Source organism: Cynoglossus semilaevis, chromosome 12, assembly GCF_000523025.1.
Source record: "Cynoglossus semilaevis isolate Cse_v1.0 chromosome 12, Cse_v1.0, whole genome shotgun sequence".
Lineage (NCBI taxonomy): Eukaryota > Metazoa > Chordata > Actinopteri > Pleuronectiformes > Cynoglossidae > Cynoglossus > Cynoglossus semilaevis.
Genome location: NC_024318.1, coordinates 12271337 through 12289464, shown reverse-complemented (window position 1 = coordinate 12289464; position 18128 = coordinate 12271337). Strand labels below are relative to the sequence as shown.

Below are 18128 nucleotides of genomic sequence, written 5' to 3'. Positions count from 1 at the left end.
CAGAGAAACCCCATTACAACACTTTATTCGTTATCTATATCAACTCCACAATTCTTAGAAAAATAAGCATCAAAATACAGAATAACATTCAACAAAATAAAATTTTACTTAACCAAAAATCTACATGATCAATATCAAGTCGGTTCTAAAAATAGATGAATGTGGACACTTTTCAGAAAATATTAATTTACCCATATAGCACTTCTAACTTGTATTTCTTTACCTATTTGATATGTTAAAAGAATAGTCACGACTTTGTACCTTAAAGGCACCGTTCAGGCTTCTGTGTTTTTTTGAGGTACAGCTCAGGTTTGGGTATGTTTGTTTTGCTTTACGTGGAGTGATAGGTGGGTAGGGTCAGAAAATAACATTTTAAGAAAGAAAGATTTTTTTTTTAGCACTTCAGAAAATAAATGTAGAGAAACACAGTGGAGTCACTGCAAAATTGAGGCTTACAGTCAAAACACAGTCAGATGCAGTACAAGAGCGAAGTCAACTGCATTTGTTGGGATTATAGTAAAACACTGATAAACCCAGCTGCAAAACACAGCTAAAGGCTGTAAAAACAGTCAAACTGCTCTAATAAACATCTTTATATGTGAGAGTAGAATAGAACATTCATGCTAAATATTAGCTGCTAATGTCATCAAAGTAAAGCGGTTTCATTTACAATTCTCCAAAAGAGAAAGAAGGAACGCAGGTTGGTCTCAGCTGGATGCAGGCGAGGCTTCACGCGTCATGTGACCAACCCACTGCAGAAAGGCTGAACAGGTGTACAGGAGTACAATTAAACCCTACATGACTGAGAACAGTATAAACAAACAGGAACCAGTGGGGAATCCACCTTCTGTCTCTAGGCTACTAGGCTTTCGTGTACTTCATTTCTCCTGGTGAGGATTACGCACACGTCTGTCATTAAATATTATTTCAGAGAAAATCAACTACAGTAGATAAAATGAAGGTCAACTTGTTTTAACCAGAGAGTTCAGACATGACCTTGTCCAGAGGTCAGAGGAGGTGTAAGGTACTTACACACAGTCAGTACTAAAACACCGAGGCTTGATTCAAAATACAAACGGAGCCACCATGAAGACCAGACTGTTGGGAGGATAGCTTCACGACTTGAACTCACTGTTAGACCAATCTTCAAATTAAAACCAATTGTCAGCAAATGTGTTTGTACTTTAGCCTGGGGTCTAAGCATCAGGCCTGATCAGTTAACATGCCAGGCTCAAGTGCATGAGCCTGGCACAAGAGCTGTGGTGATGGTACTGCTTAGCAGGAGGTTCCTGGCAGAACAAGCAGATCAAAAAGTCCCTGTGGTGGAGAAAAGGTGTTAGTCTGCTGACCTTGTGTAACACAGTGCTCTCAGGAAGGACTGAGCTGAACCGTCCTGGTCTCAGAGTCACGGTGCCAGTCCATCTCAGGTGATGTGTCTGGAGGAAGAGGCTGGTCACTGGGCAGTGACTGACGTCTACAGTGCCTGCCACCTGCTGTGACGGTGTTTACAAAGCGGCGTGGATGGAAAAGCGTCGCGTAGAGACCATGTGAACCAGCAGAGGGAACCTGGCTGCGCTGGTGGAGGACGGTGGAGGACGTGGAAGAAGGAGGGGTGGCGCGGGGAAGAGCCCGGGGCAGCGTGGTGTAACTCAGTGCAACACTGTTGACACCATTACCTAATGAAGTCTGATAACAACCCTGGCGTCCACGTCTGGGTTCTAAGGAAGGAACAGGACGAGAAAGATGGAAAATAGGTAGGAGCGAGTGGAATGGGTCTTATTAGATTTTCTTTACAAATACAATTTCATGACATTTCTCAAATCTTCTAACAGATAGGAATGATAAATATTATTTTCAACTGCATTTGAGGGCCATCTGCTGTCAGAAACTGCCTGAGGCTGAAAACTCATGGATTCAGTTTCAATATTTTTCTGCCCTCGGACTAAAAGTATGGAAAGATGGACAGAAACAGAATCCTATAACTAACAATTCAGAAACATTTTAAGAACAAAATGACTAGACAGCGCTGATGTATAAAATCCAATCCATGTCCTGTCAATGAGAATGGGACAAAAATCACACAACACTAGAAAGCCAGGGAGGAGCAGCCAAACTGTACCTGTTTGACTCCAGTTGGAAAAACTCTGGTTGTAAGAACTCGATGTCTTTGTCGGGGGGCGCTGTGGAGCAGGTGAAAGACTGGGGTTGTCAAAGGAGGGATTTGTGCAAGGATGAAGCTTCAGGGAGGAGGTGCGAGTATGACTGGGGGTGCGGGAGGGGTGGAGGTCAGGGCCAGGTTTCAACTGAGGGGAAAACTTCAGAAAAAAAAATAAAAATTAGAGAATATATCAAAAAATAATATGAAGATGACAATTATGAAAAGGAGTTTTGGAAACAAATAAAGACACAAATCAAAAAACAAACAAGCAGCAGTCAGTGTGGAATAATGTATGTGTGGTAACCTGTGTTATCCATGGACAAAGGAGTGGGATGAGCTTAGGTTCTGCAACGTCACAATTCTGACTGTGTGCGTTAATGGTGTTAGTGGGTGACATACAGCAAAACAGGAGGGAGTCTGGCTCTGTGGACGTGGTCCGATGATTAAACTGTGGGTGAGTCGTCTCAAGTTCTCAGGACTATTCAGGTCTTCACCTGCAGGGGGCTGGAGAGGAAACAACACAATAAGAAAACTGAGCTTAGGGTCGTGACCTGAACCTGGAGGATGTGACCTCAGCTTTTACCTGATGTACAGGTGATGCTGATCTGTAGACAAGTCTCTCCTTCACCGGCATCGTTTTTGAACCTGATTCTGATCCTGACAGGGATCTGAACGCAGCTGCACACACACACAAGATATGAAAAACAAACTAACAGCAAATTGCTGTTGAGTAAACAGCAACAATCTCTGACCCAACATTTCCATGCATTGTTTTCTTACCTGGTCTGTTTTTGTTTAGCTGAGGTTTGAGTTGGTGTCTTTCCCCGTGCATGCTGGGAGCTTGCAAACTGGCCTGGTACAATAAATCCAGCTCTGAAGGTCCCTCACCAGGGGGCGCCGTTTCCCCTTCCAATTGTGCATTTTTGGGAACAAAGTGTCTACTGGCATTTTCCAGCCAGCACTCTGAGGGCAGAGAGGAAGAGAGGACTTCCTGTTTAGAGGGTGGAGACATCACTGGACCGGAAACTCTGACCACAGGAGGCGATGTTTGAGGGCTTGTGTCAGCACAGTCATACAGTGGTGGTGTAGTTTTAGACGGGGGTTCAACATGATCAATGAGAGGGGGCGGATCCTCAGGAGCCAAGTGAGAAGGATCATCAAGAATCTTCGTCTTCATCAGGCGACAGGTGTTGTTTGAATTCACTGGTGATGAGGTATGACGCTGCAGCTTTGTTGAGGGTGGGGCTTGTGCTCGAACAATGACAGGAGGTGCTGTCTTCCACTGTGTGGAGGGCTCTGTGGCCTCTAATGTAGGGGCCAGGGGAGGAGGAGTGTTTACACACTGAACAGGAAGTGTTTTCTGAAAATGACCACAGGAGCTGATAGTCCTGGTGTCGTCCTTAGGAAATTGTGACACTGCACCACAGGAGAAAGGCTCGGATGATGCTTCGTGTTGGGTGGAGAGGGGCTTAGGAGGGCATGCAGGACGAGATGGAAGCTGATCAGCTGACTGGTCACTTCCTCTGTCTGTCAGAAGTATTTGGAGCGGGAGAGGCTTTTCACTGTGAGGAAGAAACAGAGAGTTTAGCATTTCACTCATTTGACTCTAAGGTGAGACAAGAAGAGAAAGAAAAAAAGTGTGCTTTCACTTAACATGTCTAACTGTTCATTGTTGCAAAACACAAAAATCTAGTGCCTGACCTTCCCACAATTCCATGTTTAATATTTATTTATGTGTTTAATATTTCCTGTCATTCAACTTTTGGTTTAACTGAGGATTCCTAATAATATTATCAAATAGCTGCACTATGGAAAGGGAAAAACTGACAGTGGTTACAGCTTTAACCATGGGCCAGACACACACAATGTCACACATATGGAGTATGATACAAAAAAGTGTTAAACTTATTATTATTATTATTATTATTAATATAATATTTCTTTGGATCTAAACAAAACTAGCAGCTCACGTTGCTAATACTGAAAATGCTGCATTCTACTGAAAAAACATGACTCAGGGAGAAAGATTGCTGGTGTTAATATTGAAAGACATTTGTTACTAAGGCACACCCCCTGCTGGTGAGGTGAGAGCACTACAACCCCAGAAAGAACAGAATTATTAAGTGTAAATCTGAATGTAAATAATCATTACTCTGTGTTAAACATGAAGGAGACTGGGCCATTAGATGGCGCTGCACGGTTTCGAGTTCCTGTGGATCTAAAAATGCTTTTTAAAAAAAAAAAGTTAAAACAGTAGTTGGATCTTTATGACCTGAAAACTGACAATGAGTGGATCCTAGATGGCATCTGATTGGCTGTGCCTCAACTATCTGTACCTGGTGGAATTCTGAAGCTCCTCCTCTTCCTGTTGCTGTTGTCTGACTGACATGCGCTGCTGTAGACTGTGAGCTCTCCTCAGGCTACGCTGCAGCCTTGTTTGACTACTAGCGCCACCCACAGACAGAGCTGGCCGCAGTTTGGCTGTAGCCATGTTACATGACAGGTCACATGACAGTGAAAATGTTAAAACAGAAACAAACAATGGAGAAAATGAATGCAATATAAAGATGAGGATAAAAATGTTTTTACTCAATAAAAAAAAATCTTAAAACTATAAATGAAGTGAGAAATCAAAACAAAAACTGTCAAAGGTGTTCATAAAATAAAGAAATAGGCCTTCAGAAACCCATGAAATCAACCTAACCAAAACAATGAATGTGAATGTTGACCATTTCAGCTCACAGGGACAAAGCAGCAGCTGCTTCCTCCTATGGTAAGTTTGTGTGGCCGGGGTAAAACTGTTCAAATATTTGTGATGAAGTTATAGAGTTACAGTTGATGGAGGCATGAGTGGCTGCACTGTAACGGGAAATGTCTGTACTTCCTTTCTTCTCTTGCACTTTAGTTTAGTTTCACTTTTCTCGTAGTAAAGAGTGTTTTTCTTTCATTCCAGGTTCGTGAGACCCTAGAACTGCAGGGCTTGATTCAGATCAGACACTGCCGTCAATATTTATGTTGTTAATTCAAATAAAATTGACTTCACTAAAATATATGTAAAGCGCAGAGGTGGGTTACTGTTTGTGGGTGTGGCTTACAGACTGCTTCATTGACAGCTGACAGAGCAGCAGTGACGTCACCCCCCTGCTCCAGACGCACTGATTGGTCCAGAAGAAGTTCTGCCTCTGACACATGACGCTCATATCTATCATCTCTACCTGTAAGTTCAGCACATGTTCACATTTGGTTTAGACACACACGCTCATCTGCAGTATAAACATGTGTGTATCTGTGTCAGTACATTTGTATGGACACGTGTGTTACCTTGGACCTGCAGCTGGTCCAGGACCTGGTCCAGGTCCATGTATTTACTGGGTCGTGGGTTAAAGCCGTGCTCCAACTCCTTCTCCTTCTCTTGCCGCTGCTGTTGCTCCTTCTCTTTTGCTTTCCGTAGCACCTCATCCTGCAGCTCATCCAGCTCACTGCGGCCACCAGCAAGAACTGCTCAACACACACACATGGACACACAAAAGAATGTTGAGCTCTAAGCTAGGATGATGTTGATAATGAAGACGGTCAATAAAAGTTGTACCATGGCTCCCTCTGTTGGCAGAATGAAGCTCCTGCAGCAAAGCGCCACTGCTCTTTGACCTGATGTTTCTCCAGGATTGGGTAGAGGAGGAGGAAGATGAAGAAGTTGATCCAGTCTTTACAGGAAACTCTCTAAGAAAAAAACATGTGTACATATCTGTTAAAAAACTGATAAACACACACACAGATCAGGTTGCAGAGTCCTCACCTCTCTCCCAGATTGAGGTTTAGGTCCAAGTTCAAGTCAAGGCTGATAGGACTGTTGCTGTTTCTCTCGCTGCTTTCATAGCCACTCTCCATCCTCTGGATCAGCCCATGAGAAGGGGCACAAGGAAGAGTAGCAGGGATCTCTGCGCCTCCCCCTGCTACTGATCTGTGGCTGCTGAATGTGGAGAGAGTCCTGGAAAAACCAGGCCTGAAAGTGAGCGGCTTCTGTGGAGCTTTGGATAAAAACTCGACATCTTTAGCTGATGTTACAGAGTCGTCGAACAGCGACGAGCTGAGCTGGCTGTATCCTGCCTGGCGTCGTCTCGTAAAGATGTTATCAATGTTTAGAGCTTCTCTTCGGGGTTTCCATGCAGGCCGATTTCTGCCTGATCCCGATCCAATAGAGCTAGACTTGGACTCACTGCTTGTGCTACCGGCCTCCCAGTCCTGTGGTTTACTAGAGAAGCAGTGAGGGGAGGTGGAAAAGGCCTGCTGGGAGCTACTGTAGGAGGTGGAGCTTTCAGAGGAGTGGTCAGGAACAGGAATTGAAGCGGAGGAAGAAGAAGAGGACAGGGTCCGACTATGTAAGATGTTGCTCATGGTCTCCTTCAAGTCCCTGAGGCGACTGGTGGAGGAGGTAGAGGAGGAAGATTTTGGGAGGTGACGAGAAACCTGCTGCTCTTTCAATGTCTCTCCTGAGGGAGGCAGGAGTCAGGGGATAAGGAAAAAAAAATCAAGAAAGAGATAAATACAGAGATGAAGTTATGAATAAAATATTTCTTTTTTTAAAAAAGGAAAGTAAAAAAAGATTGTATGCTCATTTTCTGAATCTGCCCACAGTACGACAGTATGACAACAACATAGAGGTGCTCCGAGAGATTTTTTACTATATTACGTTTTTTAAATTTCAGATAAAAAAAACCAACTAAAAAATATATCTCTGTCCTGTGATTGGCTGCCTCCATGGCAGTGGCCTGACAAATCTTTACTTTCAGGATTGCAAACTTCTAAGCAACTACAGTACCGACCCCTGACATCCTCATGTTAAACTCTGTCATCTGCCCACTAGGCAGAGGGCTCCATCATATCAATCTCAGTAGAGTAGATCACACAGAACTGTTTTTGACTGATAGTACCTGGGAAATGCACCTAAAATTTCCCAGGCTGTCAAAAAAGTCAGTCAAAAAAGATAGCCAATACTTGGTCACATGATCAACAGTACCTAAAACCACCACACATATGGTAACAAAAAAATCATCTGCTGTTAGTTTGGTCAAAAACAGCCAAACTTTTTTTCTGTTTATCTCAGTGACTTACCAATGATCTCTGAGCTGCAGAGCGAGGTGTGCGGCGCCTCCTCTGGCTGGTTCCTGCTGGTGACTGAGCCCTGACAGTCGGAGGAACAGTGACTCATGACAGACTCAGAATGAGGTCGTGTGCGGCATCGATATGAAGAACTTTCTGTGGAGGAGTCGGTGCGTGTGTCACTGCAGATGGAGGGCTCACGGCCTAGAAGGTTTTGGAGACACGTGAGGGGAGAGGAGGAGTCGGCTCAACTTTTAATAGCTATTTATAACAGCACTGGTAAATACTACATTACACCAATGCACAACTGCTACCACAACTATATATAAACACATGTCAAGTACAGTGTAGGTATCTAAGCATTATCTGGTCTGCTATCACTATGGCGTACAGCTGCATTATATTTACCTGAGTCCTCACTGTCGCAGTCGCTCTTTGTCATCTGCTTCAGGTCCAGACACGAAGTTGTGTCGTGGACAGACACCGGTGTTCCACGAGGATCAGCGTAGAGCAGTAGCAGTGGCTGGTAGTGACCTTTAATACAGCGAGAAACCACGTCCTTCCACTTTGGACCAATCTGCAGAAAACAGAAATATATACAACTGTGATGAAAAAAACACACAAAACACGTTAGGAGTTAAAAACACAAATGTGTGTTCATATCTCACTGTTTGAATTAGAGATGAATCTCTATTATTCATCTATCATGTCTATCTAGATCCATCTATTGATAAAAGACAGTAGGATGTGAAACTCAGAAAATCTTCCCTCAGTAGCTGCAGATGTGGGTCATTGTGCATTAGTGCACACAGGCACATTTCACTTAAATTTTTTTGCCTTCACCTGGAAAACACCCGTCAGAAAAACAGAAATGTTCCAGAAATTGTTCAGGCTGTTCGATGGAAAACACTCCAGTCTCCTGCTGACGCTCCACTCCTGTTTTTGTAAAATCCTCTTTCTATTATTTAAAAAAAATCCATGCTTCAAAAGTTGCTTCGAATTCAGTCAAAAGATCAAAGTAATATATTTATATATCCCAGCTCCAACCGTCAAGTATATGCTGTTCAAATGTCTGTCAGAGAAAAAGGCACAGATACAGCAAAGTAACTTTGTCTGTGTGTGTGTCTGTGTGTGTGTGTGTGTTCTGACCACTCCCTCACTTCTGCCCAGAACTGACAAACAATAGATGGACTTCCTGCTGTTTTTATGACCAGTTCAGAGATAGTGCATGTGTGTTTGTGTGTGTAAGAGAGAACCAAAAAATCATCATCATCTAAAATGAATTTAAATAAGATAAAATTTAAACAAAATACAGAAAACATTATAATTAATCAGTAAATTGTTAAGATTAAACATTAATAAATAGAGATGTGATGAAATCCTTAATAAATACCCGTTTTATTTCTTAGCTTAGTTCAATGAAGTCTTATTTTTGTTATTTTAATTAATAATATTCTAATAGTGTAATTTCTGTTATTAGTAGTGCATGTCTTTTAGAACGATCTAGAGAAAAACAAACAATCAATATCTGAGATTTTTTGACTTTTAACGTTTCAGGTGTCAAACTTTAATCTCTAATTAAGAAAAGTTCAAGTTTTTCATTCACCTCTTTCACATGAGCGTCATCAAAGTACATCCATCGTCGAATTTTTGTCTGGAAGAAGAAGGTGGAGTAATGTTTCCCATAATAACAGACCATACCCACCAGGTAGAGCTCTGAGTGACGGGCCTTGTCCTCTGTCACCCTGTAAAACAACTGCACAGAGAAAGGGAGAGGTAGAAGGAAAAGAGAAGAAGAAGAGGTTATGGTTCATTTAACTTTATTTTCACTTCAACATCACCTTCTTCTTTTATCATCACTTCTTACATCCCCGAGACGCAGACACGTTCCCAGTGTGTGAATGACATCTTCAGCCAGATCTGAGTGATCGGAGTCCCAGACCAGACCGATGGTGATTATCTCTGGACTATTGAGAAGAACACGTCCCATTCTGAGCTGCTGACCGCAACGACTCTGAGGTGATGAGGAGAGTAGAGAAACACAACTCTGTAACTGAATTTAGCTCATACACAGAAAACAATTTATGACCATTGAGTGTTGCGGTCTTACAGGACAGTGGCGGAGATCTCCCATGCTGGCGTTTCTCAACAACTCTCCAAACATGCTTGGAGTGGCTTTCTGTCTCGACTCCAACATCTTCACCGCCTGCTTACTAAGGAACAGGAACAACAATAGCTCAACAATTAGACTGAATTATACTTCAGTCACATACGTACAAACACTTACCATAAGGATGTGGTGGAAATGTAGTGAACCATTTGAATGAAGGACAAAGGATCTGAAGAAGCTCCACAGCTGCTGCATACACACTGACACACACACACACACACACAGACAGAGGTCTAACATCAGTAACATTATAGTGACCACACCAGAGGTGATAATGGAGGTCTTGAACAAACTAGCTCTAATTCTTTACTCTGATGTACTTTCTACCTGTTCATAAAGCATCATGGCAAACTTCTGGTGAGGGATACAGTTCATGGCCGTGCACATGTCTTCCTTACTCTCCTCAGAGATGTGGAAGTGAATCCTCATCAGGATGTGCTCCTGCAGACAAACATGTCATTTGTTTCTATTAGAAAGCTGAGAAATTCCCTTGTAAGACAATAAAATAGAAATCACATAGAAGTTAATTGCCATTGTGGCAACAGCTGCGAAACTCATTAAAACTACCTAATGAAGCTGACACAAGATGCCAGAAGGGGGAGACACAGCTGCATACAGCAGTGGAAGAACAGGGATGAACATTTTGTTTAAAAGTGTACTGTTCTATTTTCAGCTGAATTGCATCAGTCAGTGGAAAAGAAGCTTAAAATCCAACCTTCACCAAACACACGAACAGATGAGAGAACACTGACAGTATTGTGTGTCTGTGTGTTTGTCTTACAAAACATTCTGCTGCATCATCCATTATTCCCAGCTGAAACATTTGCTTGTCCTGAAAGGTTTTGGCGAGGGCACTGCGAAAAGCATCGGATGGTAAAACTCTGCTGCTGCTGAACTGGAACTGTGCAAAAATGCTCTGGAAACAAGAGGTCAGAGGTCAGAGACAAAGGTTGTGGTAACAAACAAAGCAGGATGGTTGGGGTCAGGTCTAATTTTTACCTTCAGAGCGCAGAAAATACACGAGTCTTCAACACACTTATGAGTTGTCAGTTGACGAAAACTACGACGGAAGATGTCGAGGTGCCATAGAACCTGAGCCAGACAGAGAATATTAGGAGGGAATAAAAACAAAACATGACTTGAAGGATGTACAGATTTCTTCCTGGTAAAAAGTTTTTTTTAATCCCCAACTCTGCAAAAATACTAAATACTAAATAGCTCAATATGTGAATCAATTTTGTTTTCAATATTAATTGTGGAACTTAATTCTGCTTTAATTTATATTTTTAATATAAACAACATACACTGTGTATAAGATCCTCCATTCTTTGACCAGTAAGGGAATTTTTAAGAGGGTCATTTTCATTTTAATACTAATTCTAAAACTATGCACTGAGAGAGGTGTGTTCTGTGAATTTGAGCTATACAAACGCATTTTACTCGACTAAACTATTTTATCTTAGATGATTGAAAGGACCTTGTAGTTTTCTGTGTTGTTACTGAATCCACTTACCTTCAGCTATCACACAATTATATTCAGTGTGTATGGGAGTATTAGTGTAAAATCAGGATGGGTAAACATGGCAGCCTCCATAGAGAATGAAGGAGAGAATTAAATTAACAAAGGGATCATCCTGGAGTAATGAAAGCAGCCATTTATGCTTTGAGCCAAGGGTGTAATCATTCTATATTACATTTCTACTATTAGAGAAAATCAAACAGAATTGTCCCAGTAAATCACATCTACACACAAACAACCTCATACAAATACAGTGATAGATTCCCTACCTTTGTATACCCATATCCCAAACCCAATTAAAATTCTAATCCATCCCCTAACCCTAATTTCAGAACAATCCAGACAAATTAAAACTTCAAAAATGTCCTCAAAAGGATGAAAACAGTCTGTGTACATGTCCCATCAATAATGGTTTTCACTAAAACCAACCCTCACCTCCTTAGAACACACAGATATTGCATGCTCAATACATCCTGGTTGTTTAACCGATTTCTTGCAGGGAGCAACTGACACACACAGGCTGGCTCTAATGGAAAAAAGTAAAATCTCTTCACTGCTTTCACTAACTATTAAACACAATATTACAACGAGACACTGACATAAGTAAAGCACTCAGTCGATGCTGCTAAATTCCAAACGGCAAGACATTCCACCTTAAGCCGCTCTGATGCGTTTATTGGTCGTCGGCCACGTACCTGGAGTGCACTGTTCAGGAAACAGCTGTTCTGTCCTGGTTCGTTGCTTAAACCTTTGCTCGGAGCAACGGTTGTCATTGTGTGTGGCGTCAAGATTCCAGCGACACCTCTGCCATCAGCAGTGCTTCCTATGCCGCCACCTGATGCAAAATAGTTCCTTTTCCATGACATCTTCACCCCACTGCCCCCCCTCTCCCCACAGGAATTAACTTCCTGCCATTCGTTCTTGTTTCAGAACAGATGGAGTCACTTCCTCCAACTGAGAGGATAAAAATAAAAACATGATGAAAAAATATGGATAGGAGACAGAAAAACAGGAAAAAGGTAAAATAAATAAATAAATGGAGTAGATTATAGAAGGGGAAAATTAGCTTGTTTTTGCAGATGATGAAAGAAAGTTTATAAATGGTGAGGCGCTTTTTCTTGATTTCAGGGATCAGTTCATGTTTCCAACAGTTTTTCTCTATTTTGCTGACTCCACCAACTTAGAACGGTGCAGGTAACATGACCTCATCTACGTCTCATCCTCTTCATCAGCTCATCTTCATTACAGGTCTGCCGAAAAAAAGAAATGCAGTGTTAGAGAAGTTTTACAGTATTGCTTTAATAATCCTTAGCTATAAGTTTAAGAACAGCTTGTTTAAGAAGAACATTCAGATTTTTTTCATGAACTTGAACTCAGACAACAGTACAGATACTTTAATTTCGGAAAGATTAGCTAATGTTATCAACAGCCTGGCTGTTAATCATAAGAAAATGATCAATAATTTAATCAATTATTAAAATGATTGATTGATAAGGAGTGATAAGAAGCACCTGAAAGCTTTAAAAAGTAATTTTTGTCATATGTCACAGGTCATAAAGAAACTTAAAAAAAGACCATCACCATCCATTAAGGCTGAAGTAAGCGGATGTACAAAACCTGTGAAGAACATTTTTTTGGATTGATTGGCTCAGCCACTAGCTTTCTTCCTCAATACAACATGAGTTTAAAAAAAGAGATCTAAGATCTAATTTAAAAAAAATAAATGAAGGGAAGTTTTTAAAAGGGTGTATTCACTTTAGACCAGGAGCAAAAAGCTCCTTCAGCCTCTGAGGAATGAAAATAAAATGCAAGTACCGTTACTTCTGACTGCATCAATGTGAAGACTGTTTTTACATTTTCTTCTATTTTTACTGAGGTTTTCTGTTACTTGAATCAGAAATGTGAAAATTAGCAAGCGGACAGGGAGGAGATGTTCAAAGAGGGGAAGATAAAGAGCAGGAGGCTGGTGGAAGCTGGTGGCTCCTAGAGTCTGATAGCGCTGATGTTTATGGGTATAAATCCTGTGGCCTTTCACAGCTAGTCTTGATTTTTCTTTAGATAACAGACAAGAGATAACAACTCAAATCTGACAGAAAAAAAAACATGGAATTATACCACAATACCATCATGAAGCTTTAACCCTTATTCAACTTTAAATTAATTTTTACAACTACTGATATTACTGATACAAAGGGAAATTAGATTTTTATTTACAAATGTAAAATATTCACATTATTTGATATATACGTACGATATCTACCAATTACCCAGAATGGAAAGGCAATGGTTTTTTTGTCCCTAGATGGCGCTAAATTATACATATGATTATACATAGACCTTTAAAAATGACCCTGCTTTCACATTCAGATTCTCTTTATGTAAAACTGAAGAATTATGGTTGTTAAAATATGAAAAAAAAAACCACGAGTCTGTGAATGTAAACACTCTTATAATGAAGGATGACTCGTTAAAAACCAAACGTTTACGGGTGACGAGAGCTTCGTTAATTCTCTGCTTTTAACGGAGTCTGGCGCAGCGACATGACGTCACCTTCTGTAAACTTAAATGAAGACAATAAGAAAAAGCGATTCCATGGTTTTCATCTCATATCGAAGAAAATTAACACGAATAACAACATCATTCTGTAAACGTCAGTAGTGGCCGGTACGGGAAGCTGACCGGGTCTTAAGAACTGAAAGAACGTAAACATGAAAGCCGCAGCGGCGGAGACAAATATGGCAGTTCTAACGGCTCACCTGTGACCTGAAGCCCGAGAAAGATGCAAGAAAAGAGGACAGAGACAGAGATGTGGCTCGGTGCTTTGAGCTTCGGTTCTAGTATTGTGACAGAATGAAGGGGGCGGGGCTAATACCTGCAGCAGTATGTGTGCGTGTGCCTGCTTGTGCGCACGTGTTTAAATCTACACATCTCAAGGAAATATTTAAAACGTGTTTTAATGAAATGTTTCTTGAAAATGTAATTTTATGTCAATCTAAAAGAATAAAGCGATATATATACGTGGAACACCATACAACTATTATATTATTATTAATAACAATATTAATATTGGACTTCATCTGTTTAAAGAAGCACACAACTTATAGCCACTATTTCTATATACACTGTTTGAAAAGGATTTCAATTTAAAATTAGTACCGCTACTTAATTTACAGTAGTAAATTGAATGGTTGTAGCTTAAAGAAGATACTGTTCTAGAGTTGTAATTGGGTCACTTTGTGTGATGATGTAATATAGAACAAAGAATTGAAACGAACAATACCTACCAACAATAACTACCAACTAACAATAAAAAACAACTTATGTGCAGTATTAAAAGATTTTGGTAAGAAAGAGGTACTACGTTTTTTCCTGCTAGAACAGGAACAACAATGTTTAAAAATGAATACAATTACAACTATATGGAGGTATTCTTGATATGTAAAGTTTTAGTTTATAGTTAAAATGTGTTGACGGAACAGATATTGGACAGATGTAGGACAGCTGTTTAGGTCACGATGTTGTTGAGGAATTATGATGACTTAAAATGTCAAATAAGCAATCGGCAAAAACATCACTCCGCATTTATACAGGCACAATAACATTAGCGCAATGTTGACCTTGGCCATGGCTTTAGTAGACTGGGTTAAACATTGTAATGCAAATGTCCCAGGCTTGGACACCACTGTAAAACAGAACTCGACTTCTGTCAAGACTAATTAGAGAAATGCTGAGGCAGGCTTCTATTTGACCACAGCACTTTCTAACCTGTGTGCAATGCTAAAGTGTTCGCATTTAAACAGCACATGGGAGAATTTGTATCTGAAACAAATTTTCATTGGAACAGGAAATGTTAGTAAATACCTCACTAGTGTCATCCCCGTTCTTTGTTTGATTTGGAAAGGAAAAAAGAATATTATACAAAATCTCCATGAAACAGGAAGTAAAATATCTGTCAATATTTCAAATTTTCCCAAACACTGTCCTCTTTGAACTTTGGAGTTAAATATATATGCAACTTCAAAGTTGGTTCAATATAAATTTGAAAATGTATAAACAGATTATGACGTGTTTTCTTAACTTTTAATTATTTTGTAAGCTAAATGTTATCAAATAGTTATAAGGTGCAGGCGTGTGTATATATATATACATGCAGACTAAAACTTAGTGTTAGAAGGGTGCTTTTTAAATTTAGTTTAGTTCAGAAGTTCCAAACTCACCTTGGTAAACAGATGGAGCTCCTTCTCTTGCTTCCTCTCGTGCATCACGAGTGTTTCCTGGCTTCAGACCTGTCAAAGACGAAGACCATGTCTCACTTCATCATCTGTTTGTCCTCTCTCAGGTGACTCAGCCTGACAATGACATCATCTTTCTGAGTACAAACACCTGTTCCCTCAACAGGAAGTTCCCCCTCCCACCAGCTGACATACTTCCTGGATTTCTTAAAGGGGACGTGTCATTTTTTTCTATGATTAATAATTGTACATGGTCAGACGTGAACCTGGGTTGTCCGTGTCCCTGTTCTTTCAGTTCAGTTGTTCACTTTGTTGACTCTGGATGTATTATGGTCCATCAGCATTTGCACTTACATGTACTACTAAACTGTGCTGTAAATTAATTCCCAAAAAATGTACTGGGAATTAATTTACAGCACAGTTTGCTGTAAATTAATTCCCAAAAAATGTATTTTCACAGATTTTAAGGTTAGTTTTCCTTTCATAAGAATTGCCAATACACAACCACTTAATAGATCATTCAATCAATCATTCTGGGTTGTCCGACTTCTGTTTTTATAAGACTCTGATCTTTTGCTATTCTGACAGAAAGGTTAGATGTCACAGGGATGTGGGTAACAGTTTATGGATTAGCAGGTTGTCCATCTGAACAAAAACGTTTTATTAAGTGATTCTGATGTTAAGTTCATCACTTCACTGTCAGTAGAAACCTGCATATACTACATACAGAATATACAGTTCCTTATGATGACCCAAGTGTCTCAATAGAAGTTTCAAAATATAGTTAAGGATATGCTATACTGGTGTCCTGAATGTCTGAGAGCCATGTCATTGTCTCATCCTAAAAGAATAAACAGTTTTATACCTTTCTCTGCATTAGTATGCAAGTCAGAAAGTGCTGACTTAGCAGCTACCAACCGCTGAACCAGATGTGCAGGTTATGTTGTGATCTTCATTGAAGAAAAAAAAAACAAGTTTGAAAGTGGTCATAGCAGCAGGGGGCGCTCCATGCAGTCTTAGGAGATAACTCATGCAAAGTGGAATCCGAAATTGTTCCTCAATAAAGTTGGAATTTTATTTCTTTAAAGCACATCTCATGTAGCACAGCCTACATGATCCTACTCAAAGGTCTGCAGGACGGGTTCATGTCCCGTCTCCTTGAGAAAACGCTGCAAGTCTTCTGGTCGGATCCCCATCGTGGCACTGTTCGTCATCGGGTGGAAGTAAACCATCGGGTGTCCTCCCTCCACCAAATCTTGGTCCAGGACTAACTTCACGCTGCAGTCTTTATCAAAAAGGAGAGCGAGAGCTGTTGCACAACCCTGACCCACCTGAGAAGTCAGAGGAAGAAGACATCAGGGGGTCCACAGACAGTGAAGGCAAACGGAGCGGAGGGAGGGATAGATAGATAGATACAATCAACTCTCAAATTTCTTTTTGTATCCACTATGGGTGTCTAGATATAGTGACCAATTCAAAAAAATGTACAAAAATATTCTGTCTTACTGGTACAATAGAAAATGATCATTCATTATTATTGGTGAGAGTGAATACAGACACCTGTTTAATGAATTATCCAAGGTTAGTTTTGGTTATAGACTTAGGATAAGTTCTCACCTTAAGTTTTTCCATCATGGTTGCCTCATCTGCAAAACGCAAGTTTCCACTGCCAACTCCAAGTTTCTTAGCGAGGTCATTAAGATTCACCTGATAAGGAGAAGGTTAGGGTGTGAAGTGGTAAGAACAGACAGAGTTCACACATGCTGTAAGAGCAAAGCACAGAACTATAGCATATAACAACTGTCTACACAAGAGTCTGTAAAACAGAAAAGCTGAAGATGAAAACTATAAAAGATGGCTGCTGACCTGACGATCATGACGGGCAGACACGAGCCAAAGGCTTTTCTTCTTCTTGTCTTTTAGGAAAAGGTTTTTTGTGACAGCTCCGGTAACATCCTGCAGGTGGGGCATCATCTCCTCCACTGTAAAGACCTGCAAAATGACCAAGTGAGTGGAGACCGTTTCAGAATAATCACTGGATGGTAACTTCAACTAGAAATAATTCATTGAAAACTAACGAGTGAAATGAGAGTGAATTAGATAGTTTAAACTTAACCAAAACCTTTAATAAAATTACATTGGTAACAGAACAAACGTCCCTATATGGGCACAGCTGTTTAACAGCTGTGCTAAAACAGCAATATATTTCTTCACGTGGATGAGTTTTGCGCCCTCCGTTGGTGACGGCAGCTCATTGCAATCCATGTCATATTTTAATTTTTTTCTTTCATTCATAAAATTATCTTCAAGAAAATAGAAAATAAATTGTAACATACAGACACTTATTAAACACTTGTTGCCTCGGGTTTTGATTCATGTCACCGAGATACCTTTCAATAAAAGTCAACTTTTGAGATCACCACGAGTCACGACCACGCACACATGACACTGAATAAACATTCACGACAATGAAAATGAAACAGTTGTTACTTCATCTGTTTTTCTATCTAAATAAACATGACTTCCAAATATAACTCCACGCCAAACTAAATAACTTTTTAAAAACGTGATTCAGTGGTGACGTTTCTACAGACGTTTCTACAGACAGGGGCTGCAGTGACTGAGAAAGCAGGCGATTCAATCTGTAAAGCACAAATCTCACCGGCGGATGTTCTACACAGCTGGTCTGGATGTTGAGGCTTTCCAGAAACCTCTCTAGTTCTGGCCGAAGTTCTGCTGACATGTTAAAATGGTTAGATTACATTTAAAATAAAATAAAATGTTGCTCTGAATAGCAACAGAAGAAACACAACCAAGAAGAAGAAAACTCTTCTTCGCGGATTATCGAATGTCAGCAACAGTGCCGCCCTGTGGAGAAAATAATTATCTTCTGCTACAATACTGCCATACATGAAATAGAAAGTATCTGTTAAAGGAATTCTGTCATCA

At 40.4% G+C, this 18128-nt stretch overlaps 2 protein-coding genes and 1 long non-coding RNA gene across 6 annotated transcripts; 1 reads left to right on the top strand and 2 right to left on the bottom strand.

Annotated features, from left to right (window-relative positions):
• Positions 1 to 233: 233 nt before the first annotated feature.
• Positions 234 to 15374, bottom strand: LOC103387510 (inactive ubiquitin carboxyl-terminal hydrolase 54-like). Of its 4 annotated transcripts, none has more exons than XM_008322188.3 (21): positions 15165 to 15372; positions 11643 to 12197; positions 10428 to 10520; positions 10210 to 10344; positions 9756 to 9869; positions 9546 to 9628; positions 9369 to 9471; positions 9126 to 9272; positions 8865 to 9014; positions 7667 to 7835; positions 7271 to 7462; positions 5955 to 6648; positions 5748 to 5878; positions 5480 to 5656; positions 5254 to 5373; positions 4495 to 4639; positions 2939 to 3720; positions 2742 to 2836; positions 2558 to 2662; positions 2120 to 2315; positions 234 to 1718 (listed from the first exon to the last, which is right to left on the bottom strand). In XM_008322188.3, exons 2-21 carry the CDS (start codon positions 11811 to 11813, stop codon positions 1369 to 1371), a joined length of 4152 nt encoding a protein of 1383 aa, XP_008320410.1. In that variant the 5' UTR covers positions 11814 to 12197; positions 15165 to 15372; the 3' UTR covers positions 234 to 1368. The 4 variants fall into 4 exon arrangements, with proteins under 4 accessions (XP_008320410.1, XP_008320409.1, XP_024916487.1 ...); XM_008322187.3 differs by lacking the exon at positions 15165 to 15372 and adding an exon at positions 13704 to 13837; XM_025060719.1 differs by lacking the exon at positions 234 to 1718 and having other exon boundaries at positions 2178 to 2315; positions 2463 to 2662; positions 15165 to 15374.
• On the top strand, positions 3244 to 5748 carry LOC112487821 (uncharacterized). Its single transcript, XR_003051280.1, has 4 exons — positions 3244 to 3372; positions 3563 to 3769; positions 5256 to 5375; positions 5610 to 5748. It is a non-coding gene; the product is annotated as an uncharacterized LOC112487821 (long non-coding RNA).
• A 442-nt stretch (positions 15375 to 15816) lies between the features above and the next one.
• Positions 15817 to 18034, bottom strand: prorsd1 (prolyl-tRNA synthetase domain containing 1). The gene is made up of 4 exons (XM_008322189.3): positions 17842 to 18034; positions 17046 to 17171; positions 16797 to 16886; positions 15817 to 16510 (listed from the first exon to the last, which is right to left on the bottom strand). The coding sequence occupies exons 1-4, from the start codon at positions 17920 to 17922 to the stop codon at positions 16298 to 16300; spliced, it is 510 nt and encodes a 169-aa protein (XP_008320411.1). The 5' UTR covers positions 17923 to 18034; the 3' UTR covers positions 15817 to 16297.
• Positions 18035 to 18128: the final 94 nt, after the last annotated feature.